The sequence below is a fragment of the Fukomys damarensis genome, unplaced genomic scaffold, assembly GCF_012274545.1.
Source record: "Fukomys damarensis isolate Sample0158 unplaced genomic scaffold, DMR_v1.0_HiC HiC_scaffold_16, whole genome shotgun sequence".
NCBI classification, from domain to species: domain Eukaryota; kingdom Metazoa; phylum Chordata; class Mammalia; order Rodentia; family Bathyergidae; genus Fukomys; species Fukomys damarensis.
In genome coordinates, this window is record NW_022900928.1 from 134,213,908 (window position 1) to 134,228,573 (window position 14,666).

A 14,666-nucleotide genomic window follows, 5' to 3' on the forward strand; every position below is an offset into this window, starting at 1 on the left:
CCAACGAAGACAAACAGATGGCAAATAAGTTCAATGAAGGGTGTTAGCAAGTCTGGGAATTCCTTTAACATCAAGGAGTAAGGAAGTATTAAAAAAGTAATGCAGGGTGTATCAAAAGGACACAGGCCCCAAGGACCACAGTGGGGACAATTAGAGCAACAAAACAGGTAACAGTAGTATTGTATTATAACCCACTAAGTAGAATAAATATTCTCAAGTAATTATTGATATAAGCAAGTAAATGGAAGAGGAAGAACCACTCTTTCTTACAGTAAAATTCTAATGAGTGAATGCAGAAGTAATAAAGGAAATAGGGAACCACCATTAGGTAAATGCTGCAATAAATAGTTGCTAAAGTCAAGGATGAGAAAAGACCTGGAAATCACTGAGTGAAATAACGATGAAACAGGCTTTGGTTTAGTCTCAAAGTATCTCTCCATAAGACTTATTAACACGTGTATGGAGGAACCATCTTTAAAATAACTGAACAGTATTCATCAAAAGAGTTTATGTCTCTTGACAGCAGGTATCACAATCCCCAACTTCAAACTACACTACAAAGCCACTGTAATAAAAACAATATGGTACTGGCAAAGAAACAGACCTAAGGATCAGTGGAATAGATTGGAAGATACAGAAACAACTCCAGATATACTCAGCTACCTCATCTTTGGCAAAGGAGCCAACATCCTCACTGGAGGAAAGACAGCCTCTTTAATAAGTTGTGCTGGAAAAACTGGATTTCAACCTGCCAAAAATTAAAACTCCTATCTTTCACCATGCACTACACTAAAAATTGAAGTGGATTAAAGATCTAAATATTAAAACAGAAACACTAAAATTGCTGGAAAATTAGGTAGAACTCTTGAAGATACTGGCACAGGAAAGACTTTATGAACAAAACCTCAGCAAAAGGGGGACTAGTATAAAGAATCAACAACTGGGATCTCTCCTTATTAAAAAGCTTCTGCACTACAAGAGAAACCACCAGCAGAGCTAAGATACAACATACAATGTGGGAAAAATTTTTTATCAGCTGTTCCTCAGACAAAGGACTACTATCTAGAATATATAAAGAGATAAAAAAATATCAGACACCCCCAAATATAAAGACACAATTCAAAAATAGGCATCTGAAATGAACAGGCATTTCTCAGACAAAGAAGTAAAAGCAGCAAATAAACACATGAAAAAGTGTTCAACATCACTGGTCATTTAAGAGATGCAGATGAAAACAACTCTAAAAAATATGAGAAAATGAAAAAAATGGAAATAAAGTGTTTGTAAATGGGGAGGGGAGGAGGAGTAAGGGGGGCAGGGACAAGGGGAAAAAATGAGAACCAAGACCTGTCATGTAAAGGTACAAGATCCCAGTAATGAATGTAACTGTACTGTATACCTAGAATGTACCAATAAACTCAATAAAAAAAAACAAACCACTGAGATTCTACCTCACCCCAGAAAGAATGGCTGCTATCAAGAAATCAACCAGTAACAAATGTTGGTGGGGCTGTGGGGAGAAAGGAACCCTTCTCCATTGTTGGTGGGAGTGCAGACTGGTGCAACCACTATGGAAATCAACATGGAGATACCTCAAAGAAGTAGGATTAGAGGTCCCATTTGATCCAGGTATCCCCCTGTTGGTTATCTTCCCCCCAAAATTAAAAGAATCACACCACAGTGGAATACGTACACCTATGTTTACAGCAGAGCTAAACATAGCTAAAACTTGGAAATAGCCCAATTATCCATCAACTGGAGACTGGATGAAGAAGTTTTTTTTTTAATAAAATGAAGTACTACTCAGCCATAAAGAATGAGAAACTGGAGACATTTATAGCTAAATGGATGCACACTGAGGCCATACTCTTTAGTGAAATACATAGGACGCACATGTCCTAAATACAGGATAGTTTCTCTGGTGTGGGAAACTGAAAGTGTATATAAGAGTCAAAATCTATAATAGATAATGTGAAATAGGAAGAAAAGGTCTAAAGGAGTAGGGTAGTGGGAGGGGTAGGGGAAAGGTAAGAAGGGAAAAGAAAAAATATGAGAAAAGGAAAAATTGGAAACAAAATCTTTGTAAATAGGGAAGGGTAGAGGGGGTGAAGGGAGGGCAGGGGAATGGGGGAAAATAAGAAACAAGATGCATCATGTAAAGGTATAAGATCCCAATGATGAATGTAACTGTACTGTATGCCTAAAAGGTACCGATAAACTTCATGGGAAAAAAGGTGTATATGTCTTCAGAGGCAAAGAAACATTAATGAATTGTTGAGGAAATTTGATCATTTGTGTAATCTGGTGTCTGGGGTTAGATCCCGGACCCAAAAAAGAAATGAGTGGGAAGTGAGTAAAATTAAATTTGTTGTATAATTAGTCCACTGTATGTATCTACAACACTTTCCTGGTTTCCACCATTGTTCTGTGACTTTTTAAGATAAGGGAAAACCAAATGAGAGACACATCAGAACTTGCTGTGTCACTTTTGCAACCTGTATGTCAATCTCAAACCATTTCAGAATAAAAATGACATTTGGCAGCAAAAAAAATATCAGTGTCCTTCGCAGTTGGTGAAACAAGAATTAACCCCATAGTGAGGTAATAACTCCTACCAGAATGCTTAGAAGTAGTGAGAGTGACCACAGCCACGAAGAGACGGCTGACGAAGACGCAGACAAATTGAATTTTCACAGTGTCTCTACTGTGGTGAAATTCACATAGCACAGGAGACACATTCGGCACACTCCTGCTGCCCAGCCACATGTCTCCGCAGTTCCAGGGCACTTTCCTTACCCTACATGGGAGCAGTGAACACCGAACAGCCATACTTTGTCCTCCTGTTTGAAAGCATATCCCTGATCTCTTTCAATCAGGAGTAGGAAGACAACAGGCACGGTCGGGACTGTCGTGAAGGAGGAAGATTTACGGTCCTAGGCCCCTAGATCCAGGAGGCCCAGACCTGGCTGGGCTGTGCAAGGAGGCACGGGGGTGGGGGGTTGAAGCAGAAGAAAGAGTGCATGGTTTCCAGGGACAGGCAGGTGGAGGGGAGGCGTGCCAATGATCAGCTTAGGACTCTGACAGTGTGAGCACTTTTAGCAAGCTCTGGGCACTTCGAAGGGTCCTGGTTAGTGATCTGGGCTTCAGGTGCTGTTAAGATAAGGGGTTGGCTTGTGGTTGGTTCACATATCAAGGCCCATGCTTGGGAGAGTCTTTGGATCTCCAGGAAGTAACCGGCTCCTCGAGGGGCCCTTCCTGGGTCTGCATTGCACCAAGAGGTCACAGCATCATGAATTATAGAAAATAGGAAACACAATTAATACACTCCCTCCTTTTCATGGCTGGTAGCCATGACTCTGCTTTCTGTCCCTCCAGCTTGGCCTATTCTGGATATTTCACATAAATGGAGCCATAGAAGCACGTGGCCTTGGTTTCTGGCTTCTTTCACAGAACCTATGGTTTTCAAGACTCATCATGTCAGCGTGTTGGTGCCTCACTCCTCTGGTGGCTGAGTAATATTCCATGGTGTGGCTGTAGCACATTTTGTTTATCCATTCATGCACCAGCATATGGGTAGTTTTGGCATGCAGTGATTTGCATAATGTATATTTATGTGCATGTTTCTGTTTTAACACCTCTTTTCAATTCTTTTATGTGATGCTCACTAGTACAAGCATCCTACCCTAAGGAAAGAATTCTAAAGGTCTTTCCAAATGCAAAATGCAAATACTCATAATCTAGATCATTCCACTGCTAGGCAGGAGCAACTTAACTTGTACGCACAGGGGCTGCACCATCTCACATTCTCACTAGTAGAATGTGAAGACTTCAGATAATATCCACATGGATCCCAACTCTTGGTATTTTTTGTCTGGGGGATTTGTTTGTTTGTTAGAGCTGTCTACACCTGGGCTTTGTGCAGCACTGGCAGGAAAGCATAATGGTTTACTAATTTCCGAGAACAATTCTACAGGATCTTAGAAAGTTTTGCACATACTTTCATAGGGCCCAGCCATGCTATTCCTAGAGAGACGAGAGATGAAAAAGTTTTTCTAAAAAATACTAAAAGAGTAAGAATGTGTGACTATGCAAAGACCAGAACTATCCTGTCTTAGTTACCTTTCTTGTTTCTGAGACAAAATACCCAATGCGAAAGAGAAAATAACCAGAGTTAAAGAGAAAAGATTTATTTTAGCTCAGAGTTCATAGAGGTTTAAGTCCATCGTCAACTGAGTATCATGGCAGAGGAGAAACAGTCCATGGCAGGGTAGTCAGAAAGCAACAAGCAACCAGCAGTGAAGTGAGCCTCCCTTTCCTTTTTATCTTATCCAAACTATGAGTCTTTTGGGTGGCACCACCCTCACCCACCTATATTCATACCCAGAACTATGCTAAACCAATCAGTTGATTAACTGAGTACCACATACCCTTAATCCAGTATCACACAGTCTAGATCCAGCAACCTTCATAAGACCCCTTCTATGAGTGCAGGAGGCTTTGTGGGGACATCTAGATACAGGCCTAACACACCCCAATCTGCAAATCACTAAATGTTCATCAGCCAATGAACAGATGCCAAACAGCCGGGACCAATGCTAGAATACTGAGCAATAGAATGAAACAAGCTACAGATATGAGTCTCAGGAACCCCTCTCTAAATGTGACAAGGGGCATAAAAGGCAACATCCTGTGTGACATTTTGGAAAAGACAAGATAGGGACGGAGATGAGGTCAGTGATTGCCAGGCTGGGAGGAGAGGTGAAAACTGTAACGGGGCTTAAGAGAACTTTCTGAATCAATGGGAATTATTTGATGGTGGCAGTGGTTCCACGTTTGACAGAAACGTAAACAATCCTAAAATGGGTGAATTGTATTGCATGTAACTGTCTTTGACAGTGGTAGAGCCCAGTGCTCTAACAAGCTGAGGCAAGAGGATTGTAAGTCTTCAGCCCAGATTGGACAACTTAGTGACTTAGTAAGACTCTGCCTGAATATAGAAACTAATACTTTTTTTTAAAAAGTGGAGGATGTAGCTCATTGGGAAGGCCCTGGGTTCAAATCCCCAGTACCAAAAAAAAACAAAAAACAAAAACAAAACCCAAAAAATCCCAAACAAACCCACAACAACAAAAAACAACCCCAGTTATATGAGACCTGGCTCATTACATGTAGTGTGTCAGAGGGCTTGGTGTGCCTGACACAGTACAGGGTGTACTGACACTTGCTGGCTGAGGGTCTCAAGTCAAGACTGAGGAAGTGAGAGGCAGATCCAGTCCTTGTGGAAACTGAGTCAATTCCCCCTTTATGTCTGCAGCAAATACTCACAAGGCTGCTTCTCTTTAGCTAGATATTAACTCCTTCTCCCTCATCTTCTCTTTTGCCTTCTTTTCCTCTTCCTTCCTCTCCATGGAAGTGACCATTTTCCCTAATTCTGACCCTAAAGGAAAAAAGTCTAGTTATTTGCAGATTCCCAATACTTGTGCTGTTATTAATTATATGGCAAAATATTACTTGTGGAATCATCTTAGAAGAAAATATTCCAGATTCCTTCCACAGATACTTTTTTAAAAAGAAAAGCAGGGCAAACATTTTCTTCCTTACCTATTCCAAACCTCTAGAGATGTCTTTTGTCCACAGGCAGGGGTGAGTACTCTAAGCCACTCTAAGTCACTGGGTCAGGCTGGTCATGGATATGGAGTGACTGAGACAGAACATGTGTCATGTGGGAAACAGCCTTGCATGTCCCAGCAAGATGAGGGTGACCATTGTCTCTGGAATATGGTGTTTCCTCCAGGGGAATGTCTCTCAAAGAAATACACAAGGGTGTTTCACTTCATCCTCAGAGGTGAGAGAGCCTCCAGGGGCAGGTGAGAGGGGCTTTCGGAAGAGGAAGAGGGAGACTCACCCAGGCAGAAGAGGAAAGAGGACTGGAGAGGAAGCCCAGTGCAGGCAAGCATGGTCCCCCAGGGCTGCACGAAGCAAAACCAGTGCCCACAGATTGTCAGTGCAACAGGAAAGCTGGGTGCTCACAGCTGCTGTTTCTTCCTCTTCCCTGGGCGAGACAATGAAATAAAGTAGAAAACCCGAGTGGAGTGAAATAAAACCATAACAAAATGCATAGCCTAGGGGTTTTGAAAGCGCAGCTCAGGGGTAGAAAGTGTTCTTAGCATGCAGGAGGCCCTGTGGCCCACCCTTAGTGCCAGAAAGAAGTGAAGTGAAATGAAGAAAAATGAAGAAAATCTATCACCCTAGGTGCTTACACCAAAACACATGTGCATAAACACACATACGCACACATATACACATGCACACATAAATGTGCACGTAAATGAACACAATCACATGTACACATAAGTGTGCACACATGCAGATCCACCCACAAACTTTACACGTGGAAATACCCACACTTCCTTCAGGCCTCTCTACCAGTCACTCCGTGACGTGAGTAATGAGAAATTTCCCATCTCCCAGAAGGGTTCTGGGGCAGATGTCTTTGATGTGTTTTTACATTCTAGATACAATCCGAGTTTAACACGCACATGTGATCCAAGCTTATTGCTTCCAGCATGTTAGGTTAAACCCGTGTCTTTATTCAGATATGTGCTGAGGGCTTGTCATGATGAATCTTCAACTCAGGGATTCAAAGTTTTCCAAAGAACGCTGTGAAACATGTATACAGTTTAACAGAGGTCTGCTAAAGCTCAGAAGTGTCCTGGGAAGAAAGACCATAATTTGTAAGTCTTAAGTACTGGGGACGATTAATTCCTGTGACCTCCCAGGGCAGTTTACGCCAGCCACGGGGACAGGGTCCTTCCCCGGTCAGGCACGTGCCCAGGAGGCCCCAGGCACTCCGGCAGAGGCGGCCCCACCGCTGTCAGGATGTGACAGGAAGCCCACCCCGCACGCCCCGTCAGGGATCGGCCATGGAGGGAAGCTGCGGGACCATTCATCCAGGGGAAACTGAGGTCCCAGGCGGGGCACGGACCAACACCAGGTCACCCCTGGCAGTGACGGAGACTGACCGACTCCCTTTGTTCTTCCCTGCTCCTCTTCGCAGCCTGCTGCCGTGCCGGAGACCTGTGAACTCTTTCCCTCTGTTGGTAAAGCAGCGTTTATGTAGCACGCCTGCCTGTTCCCAACTCATATAACTAAGCAAAACATTGCTGTTCGGTGGGTCGAAGTGACCTCGGTAACACGAGCGGAGCTCTGGGGCACTCACGGCACAAGAGGAGGGGTCAGGTCTCGGGCTCCTCCCTCCAACTGCCTGCTCCCCCGTGCGAGCGCGCACACCCACACACACATGCACGATGCTGTCCTTCCCATCTGTACGCATGTGTGCACCCCTGCCCTCCCCCTCCCAGTGCCATGTGCACACACACACCCTCCAAACCACGCCTGGCATCCATGTCCTTCCCCAGCACCCGCCTTGGGTTCCCACAGCCTGCAAAGGAACCCAAACTCCGGAACTGTCCTCCACGGTGCCCGAACGCCCCCGAACCCATCCTCCGGGGCACCAGCTGGCTCTCTTGTCACCAGGGCCCCCTGCTGGACTTCTGTGCTGGAGCAAGAGGGGAAGGGTTGCTGCTCTGGAGAACTGGTGAGGATGGACCGGAAAAGGCTGTAACACCCCTGAAACACCTGGACTCAGGTAAGCCTGAGGCCAGCCCAAGCTGGAGCTTCCCAAGGAACCAGTTAATGAAGACAACTTCTTCCATTCAGCCGCAATGGGTTGTATTTCTATCATTTGCAACTGAAAGGGTACTGACCACTGACAGGGGGGCCTCTCCACTGCAGGGACACGAGTCCTCCTTTACACCTTTCTTCACCTGATGCCCCTCTCCTGTGCAGGGTGATGTACCCACACCCGGTGATGTACCCACACCTGGTGGGTGTCTTTCCCACCACCCCATGCTTCTCCCTGCTTGTCTGCTTCTTCACCCTCCACCTGCCAGAAGGGCATCTGTTTCTGTGGCTCCTACCCCAGTTAGTGCCATTGTAAACTCAGAGCAAGTGACAATTAATTAAAGGCACCGTGTGAATAATTTGTTGAGTGCATATAATTTCCTCCCGAGCTTGTGTAGCGGAGTTGCGTTTTGGAGAGAGCATGACATCCGTGCATGGCTGTGGGTGACAGCCCGGGTCCCTCACCTCCCCACAGCCTCTCTGGAAAGGGCAAAGAGTGCAGAAGGTGGAGGAGCAGGGTCTGGGGATGGCTGGGGAAGATGAGAGACAGTGAGGTCAGAGGCCAGGACGGGGACAGCTCAGAGCGGCCACTTGAGCAAATCCCTATTCACCTGTGTGGCAGTGGCAGTGAAGATTCTGTGGGGCTGTTGAGACTTGCATTTCTGACCTGGGTCTAATAGGGCAAAATCTAGTCTTCCTAACTTGTGATGTAAAGCCAAGCTTCAGTGAGCCCAGCCGCTCCCAGAGCACACTGGATGGGAGCCTGGAAATCCCTCGCAATCGGGGAGCTCTGGCGTGCTGAGGTCCATCCCCAGGGCCAAGAGCAGGCTCTCAGGGAGGACCCCAAACTGGGCAGGCCAATGTTTGGCAGAAAAGCAGTAATGAGGGGAGTCCCTGCTTCGTCAGTCTTGGTTTCCCCATGCTCTGCTGGCCTCTGGGATCCCCCTCCCCAGGGGTCTGCAATGTACAGCTACCCGTGGACTATGAGATAGAGGGGTCTCCGGCACCCTGGCTCTGTATCTCCCCATCTGAAGCCCTCCAAGGAATGCAAGGGGACCCCAGACCTTCCAGCCTGTGGCTTCTAACTTGTATTTTAGCTTTTAAAAATAATTCCAATGAAAAACAATGGTGTGCTCCAATCTCTGCTCCTTCCCTGTCAAACTGAAAAGAAACAACTAAAAAGCAGAAACCTGGGGCTCAGAGAGAAGGGGGAGTGGACAGCAGAGACATCTGGGAAGGGGATTGAGCCAGGAGGAGGGAGGACAGAAGCCAGACTCCAGGAACGAGTCCACAGCTGGGCTGCCCCAACGCTCAGCCAGCCCTCCAAGCAGGAAAGCTGACAGGGATGGCTGCAGCCTCAGACGTCCCCCTACACCTTCCAGGAGGTTCAAGAAGGAGCTGGAAAGCCCACTGAGGAATGTGAGCCACAGAGGGTTCAGGTAGGAGAGTGCCCAACGGCAGAGGAAAGGGGAGGGCCTGTGTGGGAAATGGCAAATATGCGCAAATCCACATTCTTTGTGGTGAGTACCATCCAGGACCCCTTCCTTTCAGAACCCCAGGACTGGGGCTTCAAGCTGGTGTCCAGGGCAGGAGGTGGGAGACGTCCTCTCTGGGGACAGTCTCTGCCTTGGTCTGTTTTTCATTGCTATAAAAAAAAATTCCTGCTGCTGCGTAAAGAAAAGAACCTCATTTGGCCCGTGATTCAGGGGCTGGAAGGTTCAAACCACAGAGTTCTGGCAGTACTCAGGGCTCCTGCCACACCACAGCAAGGCAGGTGACATCGAACGGGCATGAGCAGCTGTGTGGGGCAGCACAGGTGGGAGAAGGGACGAGAGACAGGTGTGGCAGGGCTGGCTCTTCCATGGCTCAGTGCTCCGCAGCCTCTGCCATGTGATACCCGCATGACCTGATTAAAATCCCTCCTGTCACCCTGGGGATTTAGAGCCTCAATATGCGCTCTGGTGGAGATGGACCTTGTCAGAACACAGCAGTGGCCAGTGACACAGAAAAGACTGACAAACCCTAACGACTGTGTCTCCCTGAACTGTGACTGGGCCCAAGGCAGCCATCCTCATCTGGGGATAGTGGACCTCAGAGCCAGCACATAAGCATGCCCATGAGCATGCACATGTGCGGGTACATACACATGCGCACACACACACACACACACACCTCAGTTGCCAAACTCTTCAATCTGGGTGAGGCCCTGTGGCTGACACTGGCCCAGTGTAGCACAGTGCATGGGCTGTGGTTGCAGTCCTGAGCCCCCCATGAAGCCCGCCAGGTAGAGCACAGCAGGTGTCCTCACTGGCAGCCTATCTACTGCAGGATGATGCAACCATGCAGCCCAGAACCAGGAGACAACCACACACACTTGGTGACACCAAGCAGGACTACCAAAAACATAAAACCAACCCCAAACCAGCCATCTGAGCACAGTCAAGATTGCCAGCCTACAAAATTGTGAACAAATAAAATGGTTGCTGTTTTAACCAGTAAATTAGAAGGGTGGTTTGTTAAGTGACAATAGATATCCCAGACAGACTTGAAGGCAGAAAGGAAGTCAGCCTTGTAGCTATCTGTGGACAGGCGGGGCTTCTACTGGCTCTTGTGTGGGGACAGACACTGAGCAGGGGAGGCTGCTAGGAGACCATGTGATGGAATGCATGGTCTGAGATGTCAGCTGGACTGGGGACCTCATAGATTATGGTGCCTGAGGTCAGAGTGGTCACAGGCTGTGATCATGGCCAGACCAGGAACCTCATAGATCATGGTTTCTGAGGCTTTCAGGAAGAAAGGAAAGGGCTCTTGCAGGCCCAGCTGAGAAAGGCAAAATAGGACAGACACTCATGAATCACTGAACCTGGCAGATTTGCCCTGCATATCCCAGCACCAGTTGCAGCCAGAGCTGGGAGACTTGGCCTGCCATCCCTCCACAGGGGCTGGGGCTGGAACAGGGATGAAGGCGTGCTTGGGATGGTGGTTAGCAGGGGTCAGCAGCATCCAAGCCATCCTGTGACCAGGGGCTCAAAAAGTGGTGCCATTGTGACCCAACCTCTCTACTTACAGCACCATCTGAAAGCTTCTGGGGACCATGTTCTCTTGGCAGCTCCTATACTATTTTGAAGCAGTTTTGATTAAAAAAACTAAGCTGGCTCCATGCTTGTCTTGTTCTTTTTATTTTCTAGTTCTCAGAATGATGAGTCAATTTCCTAGCAGCAGCCAAAAGTGACCATTAAGACTTTATTTGATTCACCTGTGAATCATATATGCATGAATACCATATTGGATGCACTGGCACCTGTGGCAGGTACTCTGCTAGGGCTACCCATCATGCCCCGTTGGCCTGTAGGCACACTGCCAAGGTCTTTTCTGATCCATCTGACCTGACCACAATGGGCGCTGGTGGCTTAATGAGTTCCAGGATTGTCAACCACAGGTTTGGCACAAAACCTTAGATCATCCACTTTGTCTAGGGTTGACAGTGGCAGAGCTCGTTATTGCCACGAGGCAGTCACTGTCACAGCGCACGTCCTTGCCATGGGGCAGGTCGACAGTGCTTGGTCTTTTCAGGAGTCAGGGCCAGGAAGTATCTTGTTTGAGGGAAAATATACACCCTCAAGCCCAGGTGGGGATATTTGCTCATCCGGGAGCTCAGGGCCCGGGCAGTAGACTCTGGGGGCACAGAAGGGCAGCCGCTTCCTGGAGAGTGGCACAGCACAATACATCCTGGTAATGCCAATGACTTTAGAATTATATTTCACTAATTTCTTCCATTTTATATTTGTATCTCTTTTTGAGGGTGGAAATCTTGATTCTCAAAGGTGTAAGTAGCCCAGGCTGACACTGAACTTGTGATTATCCTGACTCAGGCTCCCGAGTGCTGGACTAGCAGGTGTGCACCGCCATGCCCAGCCCATGTGATTTCTTTCTTTCTTTTTTCGACACCAGGGATGGAACTCAGGCCCTTGTGCTTGTGAGGCAGGTGGTGGAACCACTGAGCCAAATCCCCAGCTAGCCCATGTGATTTCATAAAGGGGAATCCTCCCCATGTAAGTATGACTGCCTTACTGGTGCCATAGCTGTAATTTAGGCAGTGGATCGGCTTGACTTCCAGACTTGACTTCCAGAGACTGTCTGGAGGAGTGTCACCAGGACTACATTGCATTTTGTTATGAGATTTGAGAGCTTCTTCATTCCTAAGCCCTGGGTTTTAGGACTGAAAATAAATGCTGTTTCAGCAGCCCCACCCCACCAGCTGCTGTGTCACTGGGGAAGCTGTTTTATGATTGAAAGCCAGGTGGGAGGGATAGTGAGGAGGTATAAAGCATCGCTAAAAATAAAGTCCACAGCATATGGTCCAAGAGTAGTTTTTCCCCCCTACAATAACGTGTTTCTAACATTCAGCCAAGCAATGCCAAAGACCCCTGTAATCTATCCAGACATGCCATAACTTTGTCACAGAACTCTCAGGAGCCGATCTCTGGAATTTGGGGCTCCTGAGAATAATGGGCCACATACATCTTCCTCTTTGAGAGAGGATGAATAAAGTGAAGATGCCAAAAGTCTTTCACTCTGCTTGTGGTCGTGGAGCCAGTGTCTGCACAACACTGCTCCTAATAGCATTGCAGAAGGAAGTGCTCTGTGCATAGAAGGTCCTGTCTGGGAGACCCAATCCACCTCTCGGTAAACACTGGTGACACACTGGGCTCAGGAATGATTCCGTCACAGAAACACAGGCTTCTGCCCTCTGCCCAAGCTTTGCAAACTCACTAAATGCAAGTAGAAGTGCACACCGGAACCTTCAGAAACTTGATTTCGACCTCCATCAAGAAACCCCAGAGCTCAACTGTGATGGGTTCTCTGGTAGGACAATGGCTCACCTGTGTGGACATGCGCAGTCCCATCGCTATGTAAAATTACCATGTTATCTAGCGCTGGGGGTTCATAAAGCACACATTTTATTATTCCAATAAATCCCAAGGGTGGTGGGAGCGAGTCCCAGGGCTGAAGATGGTCCAGAGGTGGCAGCTCTAGCAAGAGTCTTATTCAAATGCAGCAAGATTAATTCCAAGCTAACAGCCGTCAAGTTCATGGTGGAAATGTATCACTCCTCTTACTTGTGGTCAGAAGGAAGACAGGTAACAGAGAAATCTTTCAGAACCGCAGCTCACTTTTCAGAAAACAAAGTCTCATGGAAAAAAGAGCACTTTTTTTAGACATATATGAAAAGCAACATTGTCATGATTTTTCCTACTCAGTAATGAATAAAAATACTGGGAACTATATTTGCTTCCTCGAACCCTACTGCAGATATTTCCTACAAGTCTGAGGAAGTCTGGGTGGTCCAGCCATGGGTATTCACACAAATATATTTTGTGGTTCATGCTATTAATACATCAATTTTATTAGCCGTATCCTTGACTTGATTTTGAAAGAAACGATTCAAACCAAATTCATGACCAGAGTATTGTTTCCTAGATCGATTACTTTTCATTTAGGTTCCAATTCAGCCAGAATACTGAAGGTCCACCCAGACTGTTTGCTGGGTCCCTGGGTCCCACCCTGGGAAGCCACAGGTGTTCTGCACCCATCTCCCTAGACAAAGGGGAGCCCCACCCTGAGTCCCCTGGGGCACAGCTCCTCAGGGCTGCTCTGCTCAGGACCTACTAGCCTTCTGGGCTGGGCTGGGCAGTTTTCCTTCCCAACTGAGCTACTGACTGGCTGGTGAAGGTGGGAGAGAGAGACAGAGAGGGAGAAGTAGACAAAGGAGAGCACACCAGAGAAGCAGAGAGGGAAAAGGGGTGAGCCAACTATGGTGGGGGGTCCCGCTCCTCAATGAATGTCCCTCAGTTTGGAGAGAGGACGATGTCACTGTGTCTAAGCTGGGCAGAATCACTTGGGTTCTGGAACTCCCCAGCTGGGAGCCCAGCAGGCAGAGGAAGACCACAGCTGGCAGAGTAGGCCTCTTCCATCATGCACAGCCCAGCTTGTGGGACGGGACTGCTGGGGCCCTGGCTGCTCTCATCTTTGTTTAAATTTCTGCTTGAAAATTTTAAAGAAAGAGACAAGGATTTTTGCCTTGCTGCTCAGGGTAAACCTTGGGCCTTCCCAGAATGGAGGAAGAAAGCCCAGAGGTGCAGGAGGGGTACCCTTTGCCCATCTGCTGGGGATGCTAGCTATGTTGCCCACATAGTGCTGCCCTGCTACAGGAACCCTTGGAGAAAATGACCCCCGGAGAGGCCCAGTGCCACTGGTGCCCATGGGTTCCCTAAGGTGGTGTTCATAGCTCACATGCCCCACCCTCCACCCCCAGGAACAGGCTAAACCAAGAGCTCCAGGCCCGGGTTCTGCCCTTGATCGTGCTGCTGCCTGACAGCCCGGCTCAGGGCCTGGCCTAATTGAGCCCGGGTCACTTGGGAATAGGTTCAAAGGCATCAAAGCTGTAAACCACCTCCAGGCCCCGAGCCAGAGAGGCCTGGTGAACAAAGAGCCCCCAGCCACTTCAAACGCGCAAGCGCTTGGTGGCCAGATGGCGCAGGGGCCGGGGTCTGCAGCGTCTCCCACCGAGGCTGAGCCCCTCGTCCAGCTGCCCTGCACCCTAGGGCCTGGCGGGCACCCTGTGCAGGGGAGCTGGGCCCGAGCTGGGCCAAAGACCCCAGAGCATCCTCCAGGCGCCAGCGCAGAGGCCGGGTGCTGAAGTGCAGGCCCTGTGGGGAGCCGGGCTATGGCCAGTACCCAGGCAGCGCTAGGTAGGGGAAGCACCACAAAGGCTCCCCGTGGCCCGAAAAGTTCTCAAGCATTTACTGAAAGGTTTCAGGAAAGGCTTTGGCTGGTGCTTCCTCAGCAAACAGGAGCTAGAAACCAAGCCCATCACCGGCCCGGCCCGCGAAAGAGGATGATCCACGGATCCGGAGGTGAGTCCATGGCGTGGGGTCCGCGCGGCCCGGTACGCGGCGCCCAAGCCCGGTTCCGCTCGCCCC

General features: G+C 48.2%; 1 protein-coding gene across 1 annotated transcript in view; it reads left to right on the top strand.

Moving 5' to 3' along the window:
* Positions 1-9,179: 9,179 nt before the first annotated feature.
* The window catches only part of Twist2 (twist family bHLH transcription factor 2), a 6,481-nt gene continuing 994 nt past the window's right edge, over positions 9,180-14,666 (top strand). Inside the window, exons 1-2 of the mRNA XM_033763996.1 lie at positions 9,180-9,276; positions 14,312-14,435. Of these exons, the coding sequence (XP_033619887.1) occupies positions 9,180-9,276; positions 14,312-14,435 (221 nt within the window). The remainder of the gene's footprint in view (positions 9,277-14,311; positions 14,436-14,666) is intronic.